Here is a 23506-nt window from a genome sequence, read left to right as displayed (position 1 = left end):
AAAATTGTATTCCTAGGTATTTTATTCTTTTTACTGCTATTATAAGTGGAATTATTTTCTTAATTTCATTTTTGGATTTTTCATTGTTCATGCACAGAAACAGAACTGATTTTAATAAATTGATATTATATGATATCAATTTGGTATATTTATATTTTTTGGCTGCACTCATGACATGTGGAAGTTCCTGGGCCAGGGACTGAATCAGTGCCACAGCAGTGACAACACCAGATCCTTAACCTGCTGAGCCACTGGGGAACTCAATTTTGTACACTGATCTTGTAAACTGAAGTTAATGTTGATTCAATTCTAATAGTTTTTTAGTTGATTTCTTAGAATTTCCTGTATACAAGATAATATATTCAAATACATAGTTTTCCTTCTTCCTTTCCAATATGGATATTTTTATTTTCTTGCCTAATAATCCTGTAGGACCCAGTGTTGAAGAGAGCAGACATCCTTGTCTTTTTCCTGATCTTAGGAAAATAGCATTCACTCTTTCACCATTAACTCATTGTTACCTGTGAATTTTTCATAAATACTCTTTACTGGGTCAAAGAAATTACCATAGATTTTTAAAGTGGATTTTTTAAGATCATCAAGAGGTGTTGGACATTTTTTAACTGCTTTTTCTAAGACTACTGGGATGATTATTTGGTTTTATCCTTTGCTCTATTAATATGATGTGTTACATTGATTTTTAGATGATTAACTGCAATTTTTATGGATAAATCTCACTCATGGTATACGGTCTTTATCATATTTTGCTAGATTCAGTTTCCTAATTTTGTTGAGTATTTTTGCATATATATTCATAAACGATAATGGTTTGCAGTTTTCTTGTAATGTTTTGTCTGCTTTGGCATTTGGGTAATACTCACCTTATAAAAGGAATTTGGAAATGTTCCTCTTTTGTTTTTTTGGAATTTGTAAAGAGTTGTTATGATTTTTTAAATGTTTCGTAGTATTCTCTAGTAAATCTCAGCCTTGGATTTTTTTTTCCTATTCAGAATTTTAATTTCTTCTTGAACAGCTTCAGTAGTTTGTATCTCTTTAGGAATTTGTTCATTTTGTCTAAGGTTCCTAATTTGTTGGCATAAAGTTGTTATATGTAACATATATGCTCTTCATTCCTGTATGGTCAAGCAGTCATGTTCCCTTTTCATTCTGACCTTAATACTTTGTATGTTTTCTTTTTTCCCCCTCAAAATCAGTATAGCTAAAGCCTTATCAATATTACTGATCTTTTCAAAAGAAGTGAGTTTTGGCTTCCCTGATTTTCTCTACTGTTTTCCTTTCCTCTCGTTTATCCATTCTAATTTTTATTATTTTCTTCCTCTTGTTTGTATGCTTCACTTGCTCTTTTTTTCCCCAGTGTCTTAAAGTAGAAAGTTAGGGGTTCCTTTGTGGTGCAATGGGTTAAGGATATGGCATTGTCATCACAGTGGCTTGGGTTGCTGCTATGGTGCAGGTTCACTCCCTGGCCTAGGAACTTCGACATGCTGCAGGTGTGGCAAAAAAGCAATAAATAAATAAAATGGAAGGTTAGGTTATTGATTCAAGACATTTATTCTTCTTCAATACATGGACTTACAGCTATAGACCCTAAGTTTTTTTTTTCCCTAAGAGTTTCTTTTTAAAACATTTTTTCTATTTATTTAGACATGCCTGCAGCATTGGAAGTTCCTGGGCCAGGGACTGAACCTGCACCATAGCAGTGACAATTCTGTATCTTTAACCAGCTGAGCCACCAGGAAAATCCAACATCCCCGAAGTTTTGGAATACTATATTTTCCTTTTTCTTCATCCTAAGGTTTTGGTATATCGCTCCTTCATTTTCATTCAAATTATTCTCTAATTTCTTTTAAGTATTCTTCTTTGATCCATTGGTTGTTTAAGCAGTGTACTGGCTGCATACTTGTGAATCCACAAATTTTTTTCTGTTGTTTTATTCCATTGTGGTCAGAGAACATAATTTGTATACTTACACTTTTTATGTTTTTTGAGGAACATCCTGGAGAATGTTCCTTGTGCAGTTGAGAAGACTATATAGTCCACTGTTTTTAGGTGGAATGTTCTATTGAGATGTGTTGGGTCTATCTGGTTTATAGTTTTGTTTATAGCATGGGCCATAATTTTTATTTCCTTGTTGATCTTTGGGTTTTTTGTCCATCATTCAAAGTAGGGTACTGAAGTCTCCAAATATTATTGCTGAATTATTGATTTTTCCTAGCAATTCTGCCAGTTTTTGTTTCATTTATTTTTTAGGGTTCTCTTTGTGGCTAGGTACATGTATGTTTATAGTTGTAATGTCTTTCTGTTGGAATGACCCTTTTATGAAATAAAATGTCCTTTTTTGGCTCTAGTAACAATTTTTGTATTAAAGTCTATGTCCTCTGATATTTATATAGACAATCCATTTATCTTATGATTGTTGTCTGCATGATGTATCTTGATCCTTCTTTTTCCTTTACTTCCCCCTCTTGATCTTTATATCTAAAATATGTCTCATGTAGACAGCAGAGAACTGTATCTGAAAAATGTGGTTTTGTCTTTTTTTTTTCTAATAAGTTTTAATAGATTTTTTTTTTTTTTGGTCTTTTTGTCCTTTTAGGGCCTCACCCAAGGCACATGGAGGTTCCCAGGTTAGGGGTTGAATCAGAGCCGTAGACACCGGCCTACGCCAGAGCCACAGCAACGCGGGATCAGAACCACATCTGAAACCTACACCACAGCTCACGGCAATGCTGGATCCTCAACCCTCTGAGCAAGGCCAGGGATCGAACCTGCAACCCCATGGTTCTTAGTTGGATTCGTTAACCACTAAGCCATGAGGGGAACTCCAAAATGTGGCTTTTTTGATCCAATCTGAAAATCTATTTTTTTTTTTTTTCGGCTGCACCCATGGCATGCAGAAGTTCTCAGAAAGGGAATGAACTTGCACCACAGCAGTGACAACGCCAGATCCTTAACTTTTGAGGCCACCAGGAAACTCCTGTCTTTTGATGGAATGATTAATCCAATCACACTTAATGTTACTATTGTTATTCATGTATTTATGCCTGTCATTGTACTTTTTGTTTTCTATGTGTCTTGGAGTTGTTCCTCTATTTTTTCTGTATTGGTCTCCTTTACATTAAGCGAATATTTTCTAAGTGGAACACTTAAATTCCTTTAATGCCTTTTTTCACTACATATTTTTGAGTTAATTTCCTACCAGTTGCTCTACAGCTTACTATATACATTTTAATTTCTTAGAATTATCTCAGATTTATATTTGCTTTTAGTGAGATAGTGAAATGTTACTCCTATATATCTCTATTTTCTCTTCCCTCTTTTTGTACTATTGTTTTATGTATATAAAAATTTTTTCTTTCTTTTTTTTTTTTTTTTTTTTTTTTTTTTTTTTTTTTTAGGGCTGCACCTGTGGCATATGGCAGTTCCCAGGCTAGGGGTCGAATTCAAGTCACTACAGCTGCCAGCCTGCGCCAACGCCACAGCAATGTGGGATCTGAGCTGCGTCTGCAACCTATACCACAGCTCACGGCAATGCCAGATCCTGAATGCCACTGAGCAAGGCCAGGGATCGAACCTGCATCCTCATGGATCCTAGTCGGGTTCATTAACCTCTGAGCCACGAAGGGAATTCCCTATAAAACATCTTTATATACTAACAATACATTACTCTATTATTGAATATAATTTATGTTTTTTTAAGGAAACTGAGAGAAGAAAGGAGAACAACTGTATATTCATGTTTATTATATTAACCTTCTTTATTGTCACTTCTAGTTCTAGTGGGATAATGAGAGGAAAAGATGGGAAGTATTTGAGGAAACCTTTTTCATAATAAAGTAAATATGAAAGAGAAAAGACTGGAATCGAGAGGATTAACAAAACACCAAAAAAGCAAGAAATGGAAAAATGAACAGCCTTTAAGTCTTTAGAAATTTTGATAATTAAAACCACTGAAACATTCAAAATAATGGATTAATGATAAAAGGTAAACATGCATACCTACTGACATAGAAATATATTGTCATGTGAAAAAGTGTGTCACAAAACTGTATGGTATACCATTTAGTTACTGTGTCATTTGGTGCAGAGAGAAAAAGGCGTGGGAATGAAAGTCAGGGATGGAGGGTAATGGGGAGCAGGGAGGGAGAAGGATGAGGAGGAGGTGGGAGGACATATACCAAAATGTTAACTATGGGTCATGAAATTATGAATGAATTTTATATTAAGGTTTTCAAATGTATACATTTAAAAACTTTAATACTTCGTGTGTTATTTGTGATAAAACAATAAACTTAAAAGGTTGATTCAGCAGAAATGAACAACAGACATGAAAAATCAAGTCAGCTAAGATGAAGTAAGAATGGCCAAAAATGTATGAAAAAAGATTCAGCTTCACTAGTAATCAAAGAAATGCAAAATAAGATAATATTGAATTTTTTTAAGAGGAAAATGCCTAGTGTTAATAAGAGTTATAGGAAATATGCCCAGTACCTTATTGATAAAGGTATAAAAAGACACAGTTTTTCTGAAAATCAATTTAATAATTTTTATAAAGGCCCTTAAACATGTCTATACCCTCTAACCTAGAAATTCCTTTTTTGGAGAATTTATTTTAAGGAAAAAATAGCGGCTGTTACAACTATTGGAGGATATTCTGGAGAGAAAATTCCATAGGATTGAATCCTAAATTTAAATGTCCAAAGGGTATATAAACATTTATATGAGGAAGACTGTACAACACATACTGACTTTTTATAGTGTCTTTTTCTGAGTGTTAGAATTACCAGTATTGAAATCTATTTTCTTCTGCTTTATCCATGTTTTCTAAGTTGTCTATAATGAACATAAATTACTATCTTTGAAATGAACAACAAAGTTATTTAAAATAATATAATATACTCCCCATGAAATAGCTTAGTTTTATTTTTATTTTAGTGATTCCCAAACTACATATCCAACAGTTAGATAACATTTATGAACTAACATGCAGACAGCTGAGTCAGTGACATCAGCAAGCAGCATCAGGGACTGTAGCCTTTCCCTCTCTGGGTATTAAGCATAAGCTAGGTGCAGGGCACTGTGCTACAGATATGTAAGAAACAGGTGCATAAGCTCATAGCCACAAATCAAGTATGCCAAGGAAAGGGAGAGGAGATTCTAACTGGGGGATGAGGGCATGTTCTCATAAACCAGTCATCCATAATTTGTCTTCTTTCCTAATTTGCTACTGAACTAGGAAGCTCATGAAACAACTGGAGTCCACAGCATCTATAACCATATTCCTTATAAAGACTTACTAGTCCTACTGATCCTTCAGGGCCAGCTCACATGCTCCTTCACCTTTATTTCTGGAGGTAAGATAACTTTTCTTAATACACTGTGACTAGGGATTCAGACTGAGAGGGCAGAGGCTATGTCTAACCCGTCTTGGTGCCCCAGTTGAGCTGGCATTTGCTAGGTACACTTCATGAATTTTTCAAGCTTTGTTCATGTTTAACATCTTGGCAAAGAAAACTTAGAAGTCATACCTGGTGGGGTTCCTTTTATCTTCCTCAGAGATGAGAAACCAAACAAAATCTGCATAGCTCATTCTTCCCTCCTTCTGTACTGTTTTTCCCCTGAAGAAAACACATGATTCAAAAATTTCCTGAGCAATTACTCAGATAAATTTATTAGGATGATGGAATAAGAAAGTAACATCTTTTTTTGGAAATTAAGTAAAAAAAAATTAGAATGCTGGAAACCTCACAAAGGGCAACCCCTTCCATTGCCTATCTTATCAAATGACTAGAGGATGAAATCAAAAAACATCTGTAGGAGTTCCCATTGTGGCTCAATGGTAACGAACCCGACTAGTATCCATGAGGATGGGGGTTCAATCCCTGGCCTCACTCAGTGGGTTAAGGATCTGGTGCTGCCAGCTGCAGTGTAGGTAGCAGTCGCAGCTTGGATCTGGCTTTGCTGTGGCTGTGGCCTAGCCTGTGGCTGCAGCTCTGATTTAACCCCTAACCTGGGAACTTTCATGTGCCTCGAGTGTGGCCCTAAAAAGACAAGAGAAAAAAAAAAAAAAAAAAGGAAAATATCTGTAGATATGAAGAAAGAAAACTGATTTCTAATTTGAATACAAATAATCACTAGGTCAAATACTATAACCTGTATTTAGATAAAGGCGTAACGCTTGTACATAAAAGAACTACTACCATCTTGTATAAAGCTACAACTGTATATTCTGTAGAATATTATCAGACATATAGCACTGGAAAATTACACACGAAGTCTCACTAAAACGAGATTGTTAAAGTATTACTTATAGTTCATTTTTAAACTCAGATACTTTTTCTTACCTTGTTACTGCCCCAGAGAATATCCTTTCAATAATCCTGTTTGATGAAGCTAAATGTAAAAAAAAGTACAAAGCTAGTTAAAACATGCTCCAAAAGGCAGTATTTCCGGCAAATTTATTCTCAGTAGCCACAAGCTAAAACTTAATAATCTTCCATGATGGAAATATGTATAGTTAAATTTTTACTTATGTATAATTTATATTTTATGGAATTAAGAACTTGAGATGGCTTACTCTGTCAATCAACTGACAACTAAGACAAAAATGTACAAAATCTGTATTGCTCTTGTTATTCAATAAGATAAGACAACTTTTTCTCTAAAACAAGATTTTATCCAAGTATTAAATTCAAAGGGGAACCACTTGTTAGCTCCTAATATAAAGGATGTGAGTAAAATAACAGAGAATGCTTTTAGGTAGAATTTTATAAAAGATACCAAAACATACCACAAGTACTTTTCTTATATTCTCATCCTAAAAAAGTCCAGGATATAATATGATATAATGTACAATTTTTAAATAAATTCCATCAGTAAGTTTCATTCATAGAGAGACAATTATATCTCAAGATAGCATGTTGATTTGAGGACAGGGCCTAGAGAATCTATATCAGTGTACTTCATTGTGAGTGCAAAGCAACTAAAGGCATTAGTTTTAAAAAAGGAGGTGCCAATGGATCTCAGACCTAGGGGTGTGGTGAGGACAGGAATCTGTTCTGTTAACAAGTACCCCAGGCAGTGGCATGCACACTAAAATTTCAGAACCAGTGATGAGGTCTTTAGAGAGCAGCTACCAGCATCTAACTCTTCTGCATAGAGTTAGGTACAGTCAACATAAAGGTTAATTAGTTTGGCTGAAGACTGTTGAGACTATGTGTGTCAGCACAGCCACTGCTGGCCACATAACAGGTTAAGGGCCCTCCAGACTTTGCTGAGCACTGGTTTATGGGGTTAGTACTTTGTACCACATAGAAAAAAGAGGGCTCTATATATGAAAGGCCAGGATATTTAATTTGGAAGCTAAAGTCTTTTTGAAAGTCTTTTTTGAGAATTGGAGGGTTTAAAACTAATGATCTTGTTGTTCCATTAAGGACAGGTTGGTGGGTGGGCAATTACACAGAGTTTCAGTGGCCCCTTCATTATGCAGGTCTAGATGCCTGCTTTTTTGGACTCCATTCTTTAACATGCTCTAATGAGTTGCTATGTGTGTACAGATGGTATTTTAGGACTTACTAGTTAGGCCAGCCAGAGAGGATGCTTCAGAGCCCACAGGGTTTTGCATGACCTGTGGAGGCTAGCTTGTGTTATACAAACAATCTGGCCACTAGTAATTAGAAGGTGCATAACTAATAAAGTTGACTCGATACCCCTATGAATATCTCCATCTTTATGCTGTTCTGGTAATAGGAAGGTTATAACTATAGGCTTACCCAGGTTCAGTTCCAGACCACCCCAATAAATTCAATATCAAGATTAAGCAAGTCATATGAATTTGTTTCCTAGTGCATATAAGTTATGTTTACACTCTAGACTATTAAGTGTGCAATAGCATTATGTCTGAAAAATTAAGTATATAACTTAATTAAAAATACTTTGTTGCTAAAAAATGTTAACAATGATCTGAGCCTTCAGCAGACTGTAATGTTTTTGCTGGTGGAGGGTCTTGCCTTGATGTTGATGGCTGCTGACTGATCAGGGTGATGGTTGCTGAAGGCTGGGGTGGCTGTGGCAATATCTTTCTTCCTTTTTTTTCTTTTCTAGGGCCACTCCCACAGCATATGGAGGTTCCCAGGCTAAGGGTCCAATTGGAGCTGTAGCCGCCGGCCAATGCCAGAGCCACAGCAACACGGGAACCGAGCCGAGTCTGCAACCTGCACCACAGCTCATGGCAATGCCGGATCCTTAGCCCATTGAGCAAGGCCAGGGATCAAACCCGCAACCTCATGGTTCCTAGTCGGATTCATTAACCACTGAGCCACGACGGGAACTCCAGCAATTTCTTAAAATAAGACAACAATGAAGTTTACCACACAGATCAACTCTTCCTTTCACACATGATTTCTCTGTAAATGCACTGCTGTTTGATAGCATTTTACCCACAGCAGAACTTCTTTCAGAATTGGAGATAGTCCTCTCAAAACCTACTGCCCCTTGAGCAAATAGTTTATGTAACATCTTAAATCTTTTGTTGTCATTTCAACAATCTTCACAGCATCTTCACCAGGAGTAGATTTCATCTCCAGAAATTGCTCTCTTATTCAGTCACATCTTCAGACTACTCTTCTGGTTCTCTTGCTATTTCCACCACATCTGCATTTACTTCCTGCACTGAAGTCTTGAACCCCTTAAAGTCATCCATGACGGTTAGAATCATGTTCTGTTCATGTTAGTATTTGACTTCTTCCCTTGAACGTTCCTAATGGCATCTAGAATGGTGATCCTTTATAGCAGTCGAAATGACTCCTTTATCCATGGGCTGCAGAATGGATGTTGTATTATTAGGCATGTGGAGAACATTGATTTCCTTGTACATTTCTATCAGAGCTCCTGAGTGACCAGATGCATTGTCAATGAGCAGTTATATTTTGAAAGAAATCCATTTTTTTTTTCTTGAGCAGTAGGTCTCAACAGGGGGCTTAGTATATTCAGAAAACAATGTTGTAAACAGATGTGCTGTCATCCAGGCTTTGTTGTTCCATTTGTAAAACACAGACACAAGAAATTTAGTGTAATTCTTAAGGGCCTTAGGATTTTTGGAATGGTAAATGAGCACTGGCTGCAACTTCAAGCCACCAGCTACAGTAGCCCTTAACAAGAGTCAGCCTGTCCTTTGAAGCCAGGCATTGACTTCTCCTCTCTAGCTATGAAAGTCTTAGTATCATCTCCCAATATAAGGCTATTTCAATCTATATTGAAAAATCTGATTTTTAGTGTAGCTACCTACCTTCATTAATTATCTTAGTCAGACCTTCTGAATAACTTGCTGTAGCTTCTACATCAGCACTTGCTGCTTCACCCTGCACTTTTATGTTAACAGTGATGGCTTCTTTCCATAAACTAACCTAGTCCTAACTTCTCTTCTGTAGCTTCCTCACCTCTCTCAGCCTTCGAAGAACTGAAGAGAGTTAAGGCTTGCTCTGGATTAGGCTTTGGGTTAAAGGAATGTTGTGGCTGGTTTGATCTTCTAGCCAGACTACTAAAACTTTCTATATATCAGCAAACAAGGCGGTTTCATTTCTTATTCATGTTTTCACTGGAGTAACACTTTTTATTTCTTTCAAGTTTTCCTTCACATTCATTCACAACATGGCCAACAGTGTGGCATAAAAGGCTTAGCTTTCAGCCTATCTTTGTTTTCAACATGCCTTCCTTGCTAAGCTTTCTAGCTTTTAATTTAAAGTGAGAGGTGTATGACTCTCCTTTCACCTGAATGTTCAGTAACCACTGTGGACTATTACTTGGCCTTATTTCAACACTGTTGTGTCCCAGGGAATCGGGAGGCCCAAGGAGAGGGAGAAAAATGGGGGAACAGGTGGTTGGTAGAGCAGTCAGAGCCTAAACAAGAGTTATCAATTAAGTTTGCTGTCATGTAGGTGTGGTTCATGGCACCCCAAACAACTACAACAGTAACGTCAAAGATCACTGAAACAAATATAATAATGAAAAAGTTTGAAATATTTTAAGAATTGCCAAAATGTGACACAGAGCTATGAAGTGAACAAATGCTGCTGGAAAAAAAGGCACTGAGGATTTCCTGTTATGGCTCAGCAGGTTAAGAACCTGACATAGTCTCTGTGAGGATGCGGGTTTGACCCCTGACTTCCTCAGTGGGTTAAGGATCTGGTATTGCTGCAAACTGCAGATGTGGCTCGGATCCAGTGTTGCCATGGCTGTGGTGAAGGCCTCAGCTGCAGCTCTGATTCAGCCCCTAGCCTGGGAACTTTTATATGCCGCCAGTATGGCTGTAAAAAGAAAAGAAAAATGGCGCTGATGAACTTGTTCAATGTAGGGTTGCCATATATGTTCAATTTGCAAAAAATGTTCTACCTGCAGACTGCAATAAAAGCAAAGTATAATAAAATGAGGTAGCCTATAATTGAAGAAGGACGGATATAGTACTAAATGCTCGTTTATCAAGTACAATTTAGTATTTCCTCTTGATGTCTGGTTGGCACCTGAGTTTTAAAGGTAGAACTCTTTCTTACAAAACTCTGAGTTTTGAAGGTAGAACTCTTTCTTACATATGGAAAGTTCTATGAAACTTGACATCATATAGAATGAACCTTTTCTTAAGATGTTTATTATTTGTCATAGATATACCAAATAACAGGAGCAAAATCCAAAGCATTATATAAGATTTGTACTTTGCTACATTTAAAAAACTAAAGGTTTATTTAAAAAATCCATAGTGTCTGAGAAGACATTTAAAAACAGAACAGGGGAGTTCCCGTTGTGGCGCAACAGAAACAAATCCGACTAGGAACCATGAGGTTGCGGGTGTGATCCCTGGCCTCATCAGTGGGTTAAGGATTTGGTGTTGCTGTGAGCTGTGGTGTAGGTCACAGACATGGCTCGGATCTGGCGTTGCTGTGGGGCAGGCTGGCAGCTGTAGCTCCGATTAGACCCCTAACCTGGGACCTCCATGTGCCGTGGGTGTGGCCCTAAAGAGGACAAAAGGCAAAAAATAAATAAATAAAAACAGAACAGGGACAATCTTATGAAATCAGTGCACCCTGGTGTTTGGTTAAGAATATTAAATCAGCAGGTAATAAGCGCTAAGTCTACTACTAGTCAAAGTGAAGCAAAAGGGTAATAATACCATGTGATATGTAATTTTTTGCTTCCTGAGAAAAGAAAGCACACAAAATTCAACTGCAGAGAAAATACGTTCCTAGAACTAAATTCCAAAAGGTAAGTTTTTATGAGTCCTTGAAAACACTGGCAAATTAGAAACATTATTTTCATCCTTGGCTGTTGATAAATATTGTAAAATGAGAATGTATAAAGGTATACATTCTCTTTCAAATAAACTTTACATAGATGTGGTTCTAACTCAGTTCATCATCAGAAGATAAGCATCACTAAAAAGACTTGCCAATTTATCAAAACTAAGATTCTAATTTCATACTTACCTCTAAACCCCTTCTCCCACACCTGGTTTCTACATAAAAAATTAATATCTTCACCTATTTGTATTAAAAAATTCTTGGTCCTTTCAAAAGACTTGATTATACAGAATTTAAGAAATGGGAATTCCTCATAATGAGTGAGCACAGTTTAATAACTCTTGCCACCTTCAAAATAGTAAAGTCTTAACATCCACAGAAACACTCACCCTGGTCATTGTATCGAGATAGATCGGCCTGGCTGATGTAGAGGTCATGATCACTATCTAGTTCCCAGAATTTACAATAAATAACATAGAAATGTTCATAGGAGAAGTAATCTGTGATTTGGTTTATATCTTCCTCTTCTTCCAAAAGGGCTAGAGTCTGAAATGGTATGAATAGAAGGATTAATTTACTTTAAAATTATGAAGACCCAGCTTTGGCCACTGTACTGACTCTAGTAAATTTTTATTTTAAATTGAATTAAAAATTTTGGGTTTGGTACCAAACTAGGAACTTTAGTAGGCAACCTCATCCTACCTTTAATCAGCTGATCAATCTACAAGCATTCATGAGCTCTGTAATATGCTTAGCCAAGAGGTAGATGCTATGGAGGATTTACAAGCGGGAAAAGGGAAGAACCATCACCAAGGGGACTGCAGCCTACCACATGTTCCCAGATTAGGAAGCACAGAACAATCAGACAACAGACTTAATTACATACATGCACATAAACTGACATTGTTTTTAACGTTTCAAGATTATGAAGAGTGGTTTTCCATCTATCCTCTTTTATTACAAAGAGTGGGCATCCACACACAGGGCTTGGTTTTGGAATAGAATCAAGTTTACCATAAAGGTGACTTTTGTATACCATTGTGATGATGTGGGGTGGCCTGGCATAGAAGGCATGGGAGGTAGAGCTGCATGGCCCTAAGCTGGAAATAAACCTGAGTCTCCCTTGACTCTCTGTGTGCCCCTAAGGCAAATATCTGAAACCATGATTTTGAGGCCAGTATTCTTGTAATCAGCCCAATTATCATATAAGTGAGCAGATAAATGAAGACCTTTTTAGAAAGATTCAGAAAAAAAAAGATAAACCATAAGGAAACTTAGGAAATAGAAAAAACAAAGTGAGATGGCAGAAATAAGATCATATATACCAAAAATCACAATAAATGAGCTAAATCTCCCTATCATCAGAATGAGAATAAAAACCAAACCCAGAAAAGCAGATCTAAGTATATGCTGTCCAAAAGAGATGCATCTGAAATAAAATTTAAAAGGAATGTTAAAACATATACTAGCTAAATCTTAACAAAAAGAAAACATGTCAGTATTATTAGAAAGAAAAATTATTTTCTAAAATAAAAATACCAGAAATCCAAAATACCTTGGCAAATTGAAAATAACATAAATTATGGTAAAAGCCACTCGGTGAAAGATTATGCAGCCAGTAAAAATTATAAAGTCTACATAGAAACAAAGGAAAATCAGGATATGGTAAGTACGAAATTTAGGATATAAGATTGTATACACCAAGAACTATGTTAAATCCTAAAACCCAAATACGCATACGAATGATACTAGAAAAACACATACCAAACTATTAGTTGTATTAGGGTGGTAAAATACGCGTTTTATTCTGTTTTCCGAAGTTGCTTGTAATGTTTTATTTTATGAAATGTTCTTTAATGTGTATAAAGCAGAATATGTAGAACAAAACAAATCTTGAGCAGGGAGCTCTCATTTTCATCAACTGGATTGTCATAAATTGTAAAGAATGAATAACTTCTGCTGTTGGTGAGTATGTAAGTCTAAGTATGAACTAGTGCAGGCATTTAGGAGTGTAACTTGGCAGGATCTATCAAGTTGAAAAGGCACATACCATCCAATCCAGGATTTTCCCTCTAGTAGTCTATCTTAGAGAAATTCCTACTCATATATACACAAGAGGAAAGTACAAGGATGTTCACTGCATTACTGTAATAAGGAGAATATGAAAGCAACTTGAACATCTTCAATAGAGAAATATGTAATTACAGAACAGCCATGCCATAGATTATGCAGTAGTTAAGAGAATGAGATATACTTATCTAAATGGAAATGCAAAGAACATCAAGACATACTGTTAAGTTAAAAAAAGTTATTAGAATAATAAATATGGTCTTACATATTAAAAAAATTGTAGCCATACAGGACACAACTATATACTCCACATATATGTATATGTATGAGAATATATACAAACATATATACATATGAGAATAAAACCACAGAAAACATGGGTTCCCTCATGAGGGAATGAAATAGCAGAGTAAAGAGATGGTGACCTCTGCTTTTTATTCTATATATGCGTATATTGTCTGAATGTTTTATGATCATACATTCATGTACTAAGAGAAAAACCAAGAAAAATGGGTAGGGAAGAAAACAGGGAAGCAGAACACTTGAGCTTTATCTCCAGTTTCGCCATTTACTTGATGTGTGATCTTATCCAAGTCATTCAATCATATTTGGGCCTCAAATTTTATCATCAGGTAAAAAAAAAAAAGTATTATAATAATCATTGAGAAACCACAAACTCAAATGTGCTTCAAGAATATGAGGGGTTATTATCATCGTTAAGGTGCAAGTTCTTTTTTATGGACTTACTGCCATCTCAACCCATCCCACACTACCTCCTGAGAGCCCAGGAGTTCAATAAATATTAATAATGATTGTGACGATGACTTTTCACTTATTAGAATAAAAACTGTTTGCATATCTACTATGGATTGCTAATTTTGCCAAGTCTTCATTACTTTGTCCCAGATGAAGACAGAAAAAAAGAGATTAAATGAGGTTGTATTATTCAGCTAAGCTTCATTTAGTATGATTCATTTAAGATAAAATATTTCATTTCCTTTCAGGTGTGACCAATTCTTTCCGTAGGTTAAAAAAAAAGCTTGAACAATTAGGCATGAAGATTGCCTCGGTAAAAGGCTCCCACTAGTGGTCACTACTTTCTCATTTGGTAAAATAAAACAATTGAATGAAAGGTATTCTTTCTTTTTTTAAAAAATTTTTGTCTTTTTAGGGCCATACCTGCGGCATATGGAGGTTCCCAGGCTAGGGGGTGAATAAGAGCTATAGCTGCCAGTCCACACCGTAGCCACAGCAACGCCAGATCTGAGCTGCATCTATGACCTATACCACAGCTCATGGCAGCGCCAGATCTTTAACCCACTGAGCAAGGCTAGGGATCGAACCTATATCCTCAGGAATACTAGTTAGATTCATTTCTGCTGAGCCATGATGGGAACTCCAAATATATTCTTTCTTAAAAGGATTTTTTAGTATTTTTCTCCAGCAAGAGCTGGATAAAGAGTCACTGTTGAACAGAACAAGTTGAAATTCTTCCGTTTCTATTACAAGGCCCTTCCCAACCTGGCCCTGTCTCACCCTCAGACCTTATCACTGGTCACTCTCTCCATGGAGCCTTTGGCCACTTGAGACTCTTCTGCAGTTCCTGAACATGACACTTTCATGCTTTTGGGCTTCTGCTTCTGCTGCTTCCTCTCTATGGAATCCCCTTCTAATTTTTTATTTTGGTAAACTCCTGGTATCACCAAGGTCAAGATCACATGCCAGTCCTACTGTGAAGCCTTCACTACATGTTTATGATACATTTCTGCAACTTTTTCAAGTCAGGTGTGACCCTCCATGCACTTTTCTCTTCTGTTCTACGGTGCTTGCCCTGATTAAAAATCTGCTGTTATTCACCTTTGTTCCCCCAACACATCTCAGGTATCTGAAAACTGCTTAATGACTGAAAGTAGTGACAGGGCTTTGCACATAATAAGCACTCAACTATTTTTAAATGAAGTTATATTATTATTTAAATTGCTCCTTATATATGAATTTCAATGAGAGGCATACTTGCAGAAAGTTGCTTTTTCTTATCTCTGTAGAAGTAATTTTTCCACTCCAAGATCTGTTGACTGTGTAGAATATTCTCTGAATAACCTGGTTCCAAAAGGAAAACAAAAGCAAAGACATTAAAGATATCCACCACTTTATCACAGGCCACCTTGTGAATATTCTTTGAACCAGTCTAAATTTTGGCTTTTTTTTTTTTTTTAATGGCTTCACCACACCTGAGACATATGGAAGGTCCCTGGCCAGGGGTCAAACCAGAGCTACAGCTGCCAGCTTACACCACAGCCACAGCAACACCAGATCCAAGCCAGATCTGTGAGCTACAATGCAGCCTGCAGCAATGCCAGATCCTTAACCCACTGAGTGAGGCCAAGGGTTGAAACTGCATCCTCATGGAAACAATCTTGCGTCCTTAATCTGCTGAGCCACCATGGGATTTCCCTAAGTTTTGGCTTTTTGATGATATCATGTTATTTCTAGTAAAAATTAATACTATATTAAAAGAAATCTACATCCATAGTTTGTATCTACTCTTATAAGAATAAAAAAATTCACTGCTTACATATCTGCATTTCCCAGGTGCCTTCATCACTTTTGTTTTGACCTCCCATCTTATACAGTGAGGCCTGATTCAAGTAGTGCTTATTATTTGGGGAAGGCAAATTAGGTGAGAAATATATGCTGGGCTGGTTTAATAATTACTGGGTCAGAAGAATGGCTTCCAATGTGATGCGCCTCAACAGGTGTTGGTCTGGTTATTACAGCCTTATCCATTGGAGTTTTGAAGAATTTCAACTCTCTGTAAACTCAGATACATCTGGAAAAATTTATATCCTGAACCCTTATTTGAGCATGAACAATTCTGTTATTAACTAGTGTTTTAATAAGTTTAACAAATGTGAAACTCTGGAGAAGACCCTGGACAAGATGTAGCAAGTGTGTCTGAAATTGAGGATGTGTGTGCTGTGGTGTAGGAGAGGACTGGAGAAGGAAGACAGGCTGTGATCCTGGAGGCAGGAGGCCACAGTTCATTCTTTACAATTTTACCTGGGGTTATTCCCACCCATTTAATTTTCCCTTGACCTACTAGGTTTTTCTTTTCTTCTCCAAAAGGAAGCAATGGTGAGAAGAGGAATTAAGCATCTTTTTTTGGTACTTTGGCTTTGATTTTGATTATTTAATGATATGGAAATCCTGTATTGTTGGTTTTATCATAGAAGAGGTTAGATTCCTTTTTTATGGCTATTTTAGTGCAAGAAGAACAAAAAAGGGAGGACATTTGGACGTCTATCTTAAGAGTATCCTAATGAGGAACTAAACCACTATCCTGTTTCTGGATTCTTTACCTAAGAGAGTGATTCCCAAAATAATAGGAAAAAACTAGCTTCAGATGAAGGTTCAGACTTCTGCTGCCCAGCTTTGCTCACCCCATCTCTGCTATCAGTGCTAACTCCTTCTGACCCTTTAGAATCCAGCTCAATGACCAACTCCACAGGAAGCCCCAGAACAGGGTCTTGGGTAGAGCTGTCTTCTATGCTCCTCACGTCACCTGAGTCTCCTCTCGTCATCCTATGAAAACACAGGTGCACCCTACTGTGATCACCTCCGAACTCTAAGAAAACTAGTCTTTCTTCACTTGCATTCCAGAGCTGATATATTGCTCTGTATATATCATTGGGTGGTCAATAACTGCTTAACAATTTTTAAAATTGAGGTATAACTAACATATATTAGTTTTAGGTGTATGACATAATGATTTGATATTTGTATACACTGTGAAGTCATCATCACGGTAAGTCTAGTTAATATGCATCACCAGTTATAGAATTTTTTTCTTGTGATGAGACCTTTTAAACATTTACTCTTTTAGTAACTTTCAAGTATGCAGTACAGTATTTATTAATAACTATAATCATCATGCTGTACATAACATCCCCATCACTGATTTATTTTATAACTGCAGGTTATACATTTTGACTCCCTTTACCCATTTTGCTGACTTCCCTCCCCACCGCTGGCAACCCCCAATCTGTTCTATTTAGAGATTTTTTTTTTAAGATTTATATCATATAGTATTTATCTTTCTCTGCCTTATTTCACTTAGTATAATGTCCTCAAGGTCAATCCATGGTATCACAAATGACAAGATTTCACTCTTTATGGCTGAATAATATTCCATTGTAAATATTTCACATCTTTATTCATTCATCTGTTGATGAATACTTAGGTTATTTCCACATATTGGCTTTTTTTTTTTCTTTTGTCTTTTCTAGGGCTGCACCTGCGGCATGTGGAGGTTCCCAGGCTAGGGGTCTAAATGGAGCTGTAGCCGCTGGCCTATGCCAGAGCCATTGCAACACCAGATCCGAGCCGTGCCTGTGACCTACACCACAGCTCATGGCAACGCCGGATCCTTAACCCACTGAGTGAAGCCAGGGATCGAACCTGAAACCTCATGGTTCCTAGTCAGATTCGTTAACCACGAGCCAGGACAGGAACTCCCCACATATTGGATATTGCAAATAATGCCAGAGTGAATACAAGAGTGCATATATCTTTTCAAATTAGTGTTTCTCTTTCCTTTGAACAAATACCCAGAAGTGGAATTACTGGATCATACAGTTGTTCTGTTTTTAAATTTTTTGAGGAACCTCCATTGGTTCCACCAATTTACCTTTCCATCGAGAATGCACATGGACTCCCTTTTCTCCATATCCTTGTTATTTCTTGTCCTTATGACCAACACCACAGCTCACAGCAATGCCAGATCCTTAACCCACTAAGCAAGGCCAGAGACTGAACCCACGTCCTCATGGCTATTAGTTGGGTTCATTACCACTGAGCCATGGAGGGAACTCCCTATTTCTTGTCTTTTGATGATAGTCATTCTAACAAGTGTGAAGTGATATCTCACTCTAGTTTTGATTTGCATTTTCCTGATGATTAGTAGCACTGAATATCTTTTCATGTATCTGATGGCCACCTGTGTCTTTTTTGAAACATTGAGAAATTAGTAAGGTTGAAAAGCTGTGTAACAAAGACTTCCATGTTATATTTGTGACAGAGATGTATGGGATTCATAGCTAATTGACTAACTCTATTTGGTTCTGAACAGCAGATAGATGCCAACCTAGGAAAGTTCTCTAATTAATATTTTACCTAAACCAGTATTGTTGTCTATGATTTACAGATAGACTGCTATAAAATGAACAGAAAACATAAAACAGGGAAGAGTAACTGCATACAGAATTACTGTGAAAGCTGCTACTAATGTAGTTGTGTTTACTCTTGAGGGAAAAATAAGACTAGAGTATAGATGTGACCATGATCTGAATGGCTATCAGGTGGAAGAAGCAGCTGATTTGTGTTGCACCAAAGCGTAGAACCAGAACTACTGGATAGAAATGCCCTTATAATGAAATTCTCCAATGTAAGTAAGAGTTACCTAAAATTAGCCCTATGAAGCAATATGTTGTTTGAAGTAGTGAGGTTTCTTCTCAGTACAATTATTTAGGCAGATGCTGATAGGATTCCTGTGTTAGGTGGGAGCTAAGACTAGCTGGTGTCTATAACTTCTCTACTGGCCCCAATCACTCAGATATTGAATGAAGTGCTCAGGGCAGAGGATGTCTTACTGTATTCTTAGCACTAGTTCACAGAAGTTCATCTAAAAAATATGGCAGATTTTAGGCTAAAAATTATATATATGAAAATAAACACTAAGAATATCTTTTATCACAGTTCCATGTCCCCCTCTCAAGTTAGAGTCAACTTCAATGCATATTATTAACCAACCTTTTCTTTGTTGCACATTAGCTTTTTGTTGTTATTTTTTGATTCTGAATATAAATTTGTCTTAATGTCTTATCGATCTAAATTTTATATTTATATACTACTCAAATATTTTATATTCTAATGGAAGTATTGTTACGCTTAAAATTATAAAACTTTCATTTGTATTTATTTTTGTTTTATTTTCATTTTTAATTCTTTTTGACAAAATTTAAAAAATCTATAAATATTTTCAATGTTAAGCAATTTACCATTTTTAGTATCTGCTAACCTATTTGTCTCATACTACTAAAATGTTCCTGTATCCCAGTTTTCCACAGCTTAAATCTTATTCAGTGACCAGCACATTTATTGATTTCCACACTACTGATTCAGCGTTTTAGCTAATCAAGGTAGGGGCACCATCTAGTGGTGTTAGCATGTAACTGCTGGTTCTACATTAATTACAGTTGTTTTCATCCTCTAACATTTGGTCTACCACTTTCAGGTTTTCCTAAAAGAAATTAATCAAAAATTTAAACATATCGAATAAAATGTGAAAATTAATAAGATTAAGAATAAATGTTTACTTCCAGTGAGATAAATGAAATTGGATAATTTTTCACCAAGGGATATCAGGTCAACTTGATAGACAATTTGAATCCTAAATTAGTTTCCTTTCTATTTCTTTCATCTATTGATTGGAAACTCGTAATTCATAACTATAGGTCATCAGGAGTGGAAGTACCTGTCTGGTGGTTCTTTCAGAGAGTTTTTGACAAGTGGATCAGAGGCAGACACAGACATTACAGAGAGGTTGCTCTTTGTAGGTGACTTGAATGCAGATGAACACACTCAATGCTGGAAGCCTGGCTCTGCTACTAGACAGGGAGTGGTGAATGGGCTCCTGATCCACTCTGGTTAATATGGCTCTGAAAAGTATGGCTTCAATGGTCTCCTGCAGAACTTGGACTTTAAACAAAACAAAAAAATCTAATAAAAATGATTTCTTTCTCCATCAAGAGGAAACATTCTCAAGGAGAAAGAGGCTGTCAGTGATGAACGCCTCCACCAGCTTAGTTGTTTTAGGAAAGATAAGCGCCCTGTCCTCAACAATTAAATTCCTGAAGTGATACATTCAGGTCGATTAAGACATTGAATAGATCATTAAGACACCATCTGATCCAGCCATAGAAATATCTTTACTGCTAGCACCAATGTCACAAAAATGTATTTTCAACCTTATCACTTATTTTAAAACCTCATGTGAACACTTCTTTCCTCAAAAGTCAGCATATGCCAGTAAGGATAAGCAGAGTCTTATTCACCAGCAATTTCTTTGCATGATATGCAAAAAAGCAAACTCAAGGGCTATAATTTGCTGATATTTCCAATTTTCATTTTCATTCAATATCAAGAGGCTCATTTCTCAATTGCCAACTGTTCTCTGGAAATAAAGGAAAACAGGGAGTGACTTTAGGAATAATCTCTTATTTAGGTAGTGATGTCCTTTTTAGCTACATGTGTAGTTGGTGTCCTGTCTTTTTAGTCTAAAAACAATTGACAAAATAACAGAAGTCTTTTCCTGTAGCAGAGGTGTTCAGTGACAGATGGAAAGAAAAGTTGTCCAAGTTTTTCTTCATCATATGTGTGCCACATATAAATATTTGAGTTATACACTGTCAGCAGTTTCTTCCAACTGTAAAGTGACATAACTGAATAACTCTGGCATGCAAACAAAATATATTAGTTGTCCTATACTGTATGCTACTGAGATAATATAACATTCAATAGGGTCATATAATACATTAATTTTGCTTTCTCTGAGATATGTCATTAATTCTGAGGCTGATCTTTCAAAGTTTCTTGGAAATAATGTGATCTTACCTGTTTTTGCCACAAGTAGGGTAGAGAATGACACTTCTCTAATTTGGTTACTTTTATGCCTTTAGCAACAAAATTAATTAATTTCATACTAGAAAGCTTATTTTTATAGAAAAATTTACTCTGAAATAATGCAAAAGTTATAATGATGTCATTCCATTATTTGACCAAATTTCATAACAGAAAAGGCACTGGGGAGAATGGTCCAATAAAATTCTGTTTATAGATATTCAGTGTGATGATTTTTATTTGCACTTTTCTTTTTTGGATGGTAGTATGAGATAACAACAGCAGATACACTTATCTCAGTACATACAGATTCACATTGTGTTCTAAATTGGAGCCTTATTTAGTATTTATATGATGCTCTTTTGAGTTGCCCCATTATCATTATTTCATTTCAAATATTTTATTCTTTAATGACTACTTCTGAGTAATGGATTCATTATTGTGAATTGGAGTAAAGCAGCATAATACTAACATGAAGTATAAACTTAAAAAAATATAAATAATAATATGCAAATGCCATGAAAATATGTAAGCAGAGAAAATTGATCTTGTTTTGACCACTATAGTTTTTTTTTTGTTCAATGATTAACAGAATAGTATTTCTCAGAAAATGTGAATTATATGCAAAGAAAATTATATCATGGCTTTTCACTCTGAAATCATAAAAGCTCCTATGGGATCACTTGCTAGATAACCGCAGATCACTCAGGTCCAGGGATCATACTTCAATAAATACCAAACTATAAAGAATACAGAAGGAAATTTTATCTTTTATGATTCTGTTCTTTGATTAGTTCTAAGAACAAATTCCAATGAAAGGTTCCTCTGTAGAGAGCACTTTATGAATTGGTAGCAGGTTGGACTAAATTATCCCTAAGATTTTTTTCTAACTCTCGAGATTCTAAATTATCCCATTAATATGCCCTGAGTTTACAGAACAGTCAACAATCAGAACCCATTAATTCCCTTTGGGATTGAAATGCCTGAGCATCCTAGGCAGAGGAAGGAGTGTAGAATACTTAAGCATGAATAACTTCATTTATTCATCAATAAATATTTACTGTGTATCTATATTATGTGCCAGGCACTGTTCTACATATTGGAAATGCAACGGTGAAAAATACACATGAAATCTCTCTTCTCATGGAGTTTATATTATAGAGAAGGAGAGGGACAAGAAACAAAAATTTAAATATCAGATGATATAAGAGCTAAGAAGGAATATAAAGCAGAACAAAGGAAAAGAAGTGTACAGGGAGGGGATAGAGGGTGAAGAAGGCAGAGGGTGACCAGGGAAGCTCTCACTAAGAAGGGAATATGTGAGCATCTATCTGGATGAAGTTATGGAGTGAGTCATAGGGAAATCTGTAGGAAGAGCACTGCAGGCAGAGGAAAAAGTAGGAACAAAGCACCTGAGACACCTGTTCCAGGAACAGTGAGGAGGCAGGCCACTGTGGCTGAAGCAGAGTAAGCAAGAGGCAGGGTGGAGGAAGGTAAGATCAGAGAGTAGGGGTTGTGAAGTTGTGTGTGGGAAGGGTTATGGCAAGAACTTTGGCTTTTATTCTGAATGAGATGGGAACAGAGGGTCTGAGCAGAGGAGTAACATGATGTGACTTACATTTTCAAAGGATAATTCTTCTTTGTGGAGACTAGACTATAGGGCAAGGAAGGTATAAGCAGGGAGACCAATTAGAAGTAATGCATGTGAGAAAGCAGGGGGTGACTGGCTGAGCCAGGGTGACTATTGGATATGAGGTCATTTACGTCAGTGTTGTGGCTAATAGGCAAAAATAACTTCTGAGATCGTCTTAGATGCCAGTGACATGTCTATTATAAAGTTTTATGTCAGGAGTTCCTGTTGTGGCTCAGAGGTAGTAAACCCAACTAGCATGCATGAGGATGCAGATTCGATTACTGGCCTTGCTCAATGGGTTAAGGATCTGGCGTTGCTGTAAGCTGTGGTGTAGGTCACAGACACGGCTCAGATCTGTGTTGCTATGGCTGTGGTGTAGGCTAGCAGCTGCAGCTCTCGTTTGACCCCTAGCCTGGGAACTACCATGTGCTGTGGGTGCAGCCCTAAAAAAAAAAAGAAAAAAAGCTAAGTTTTATGACAGAAGAGAATCAATGTAAAAGCAAGGAATGAAGTTCCTACAGGAGAAAAGTATGATAGTATTCCATAACTCAACAGAACCCAACAGATCCACAGCCAACAAAAAGTACCATAAGAATGAGAGGGTCTTCCTCAGAGGAGACAGCACTATTTACTGAGTCAGAGGCAGGCGTCACCTCACCTGGGGGTGAATGTGAGGTGGTGCCCTGAGGTTCGTCTTTGAAGTTCTTCCAAAGACCATCTGGAAGCTAGGGCAGAGAATGCCTGGTGTGGCTGCAGTGCGAGCTGCAGGCCTGGGTGCTCTCACTCACCCTTTGTGCCCTGCCTACGACTGATCAAATGA

General features: G+C 36.7%; 2 protein-coding genes across 5 annotated transcripts in view; both read right to left on the bottom strand.

Moving 5' to 3' along the window:
• Positions 1 to 23506, bottom strand: part of PPP2R3A (protein phosphatase 2 regulatory subunit B''alpha) — a 200844-nt gene that overhangs the window by 66373 nt on the left and 110965 nt on the right. For 3 of the 4 annotated variants that reach the window (XM_021069482.2, XM_021069483.2, XM_021069486.2), the window contains 4 exons: positions 15390 to 15476; positions 11696 to 11852; positions 6363 to 6411; positions 5547 to 5636 (listed from right to left, as the gene is read on the bottom strand). In XM_021069482.2, the coding sequence (XP_020925141.2) occupies positions 5547 to 5636; positions 6363 to 6411; positions 11696 to 11852; positions 15390 to 15476 (383 nt within the window). Of the gene's footprint in view, positions 1 to 5546; positions 5637 to 6362; positions 6412 to 9607; positions 10251 to 10948; positions 11853 to 15389; positions 15477 to 23506 lie in introns of those variants that run through there. The other variant, XR_014823976.1, reaches the window with a different exon arrangement.
• Positions 1 to 23506, bottom strand: part of IL20RB (interleukin 20 receptor subunit beta) — a 991209-nt gene that overhangs the window by 896404 nt on the left and 71299 nt on the right. The gene's annotated exons all lie outside the window — the stretch shown is intronic.

The sequence above is a fragment of the Sus scrofa genome, chromosome 13 (genome assembly GCF_054392235.1).
Source record: "Sus scrofa isolate SSC_HxYL_T2T_F1_AM1 chromosome 13, Sscrofa_HxYL_maternal_Yorkshire_Landrace_v2.0, whole genome shotgun sequence".
Taxonomy (NCBI): Eukaryota; Metazoa; Chordata; class Mammalia; order Artiodactyla; family Suidae; genus Sus; species Sus scrofa.
Note: the sequence above shows the minus strand (reverse complement) of the source record. Positions and strands in the feature narration are given on the sequence as shown.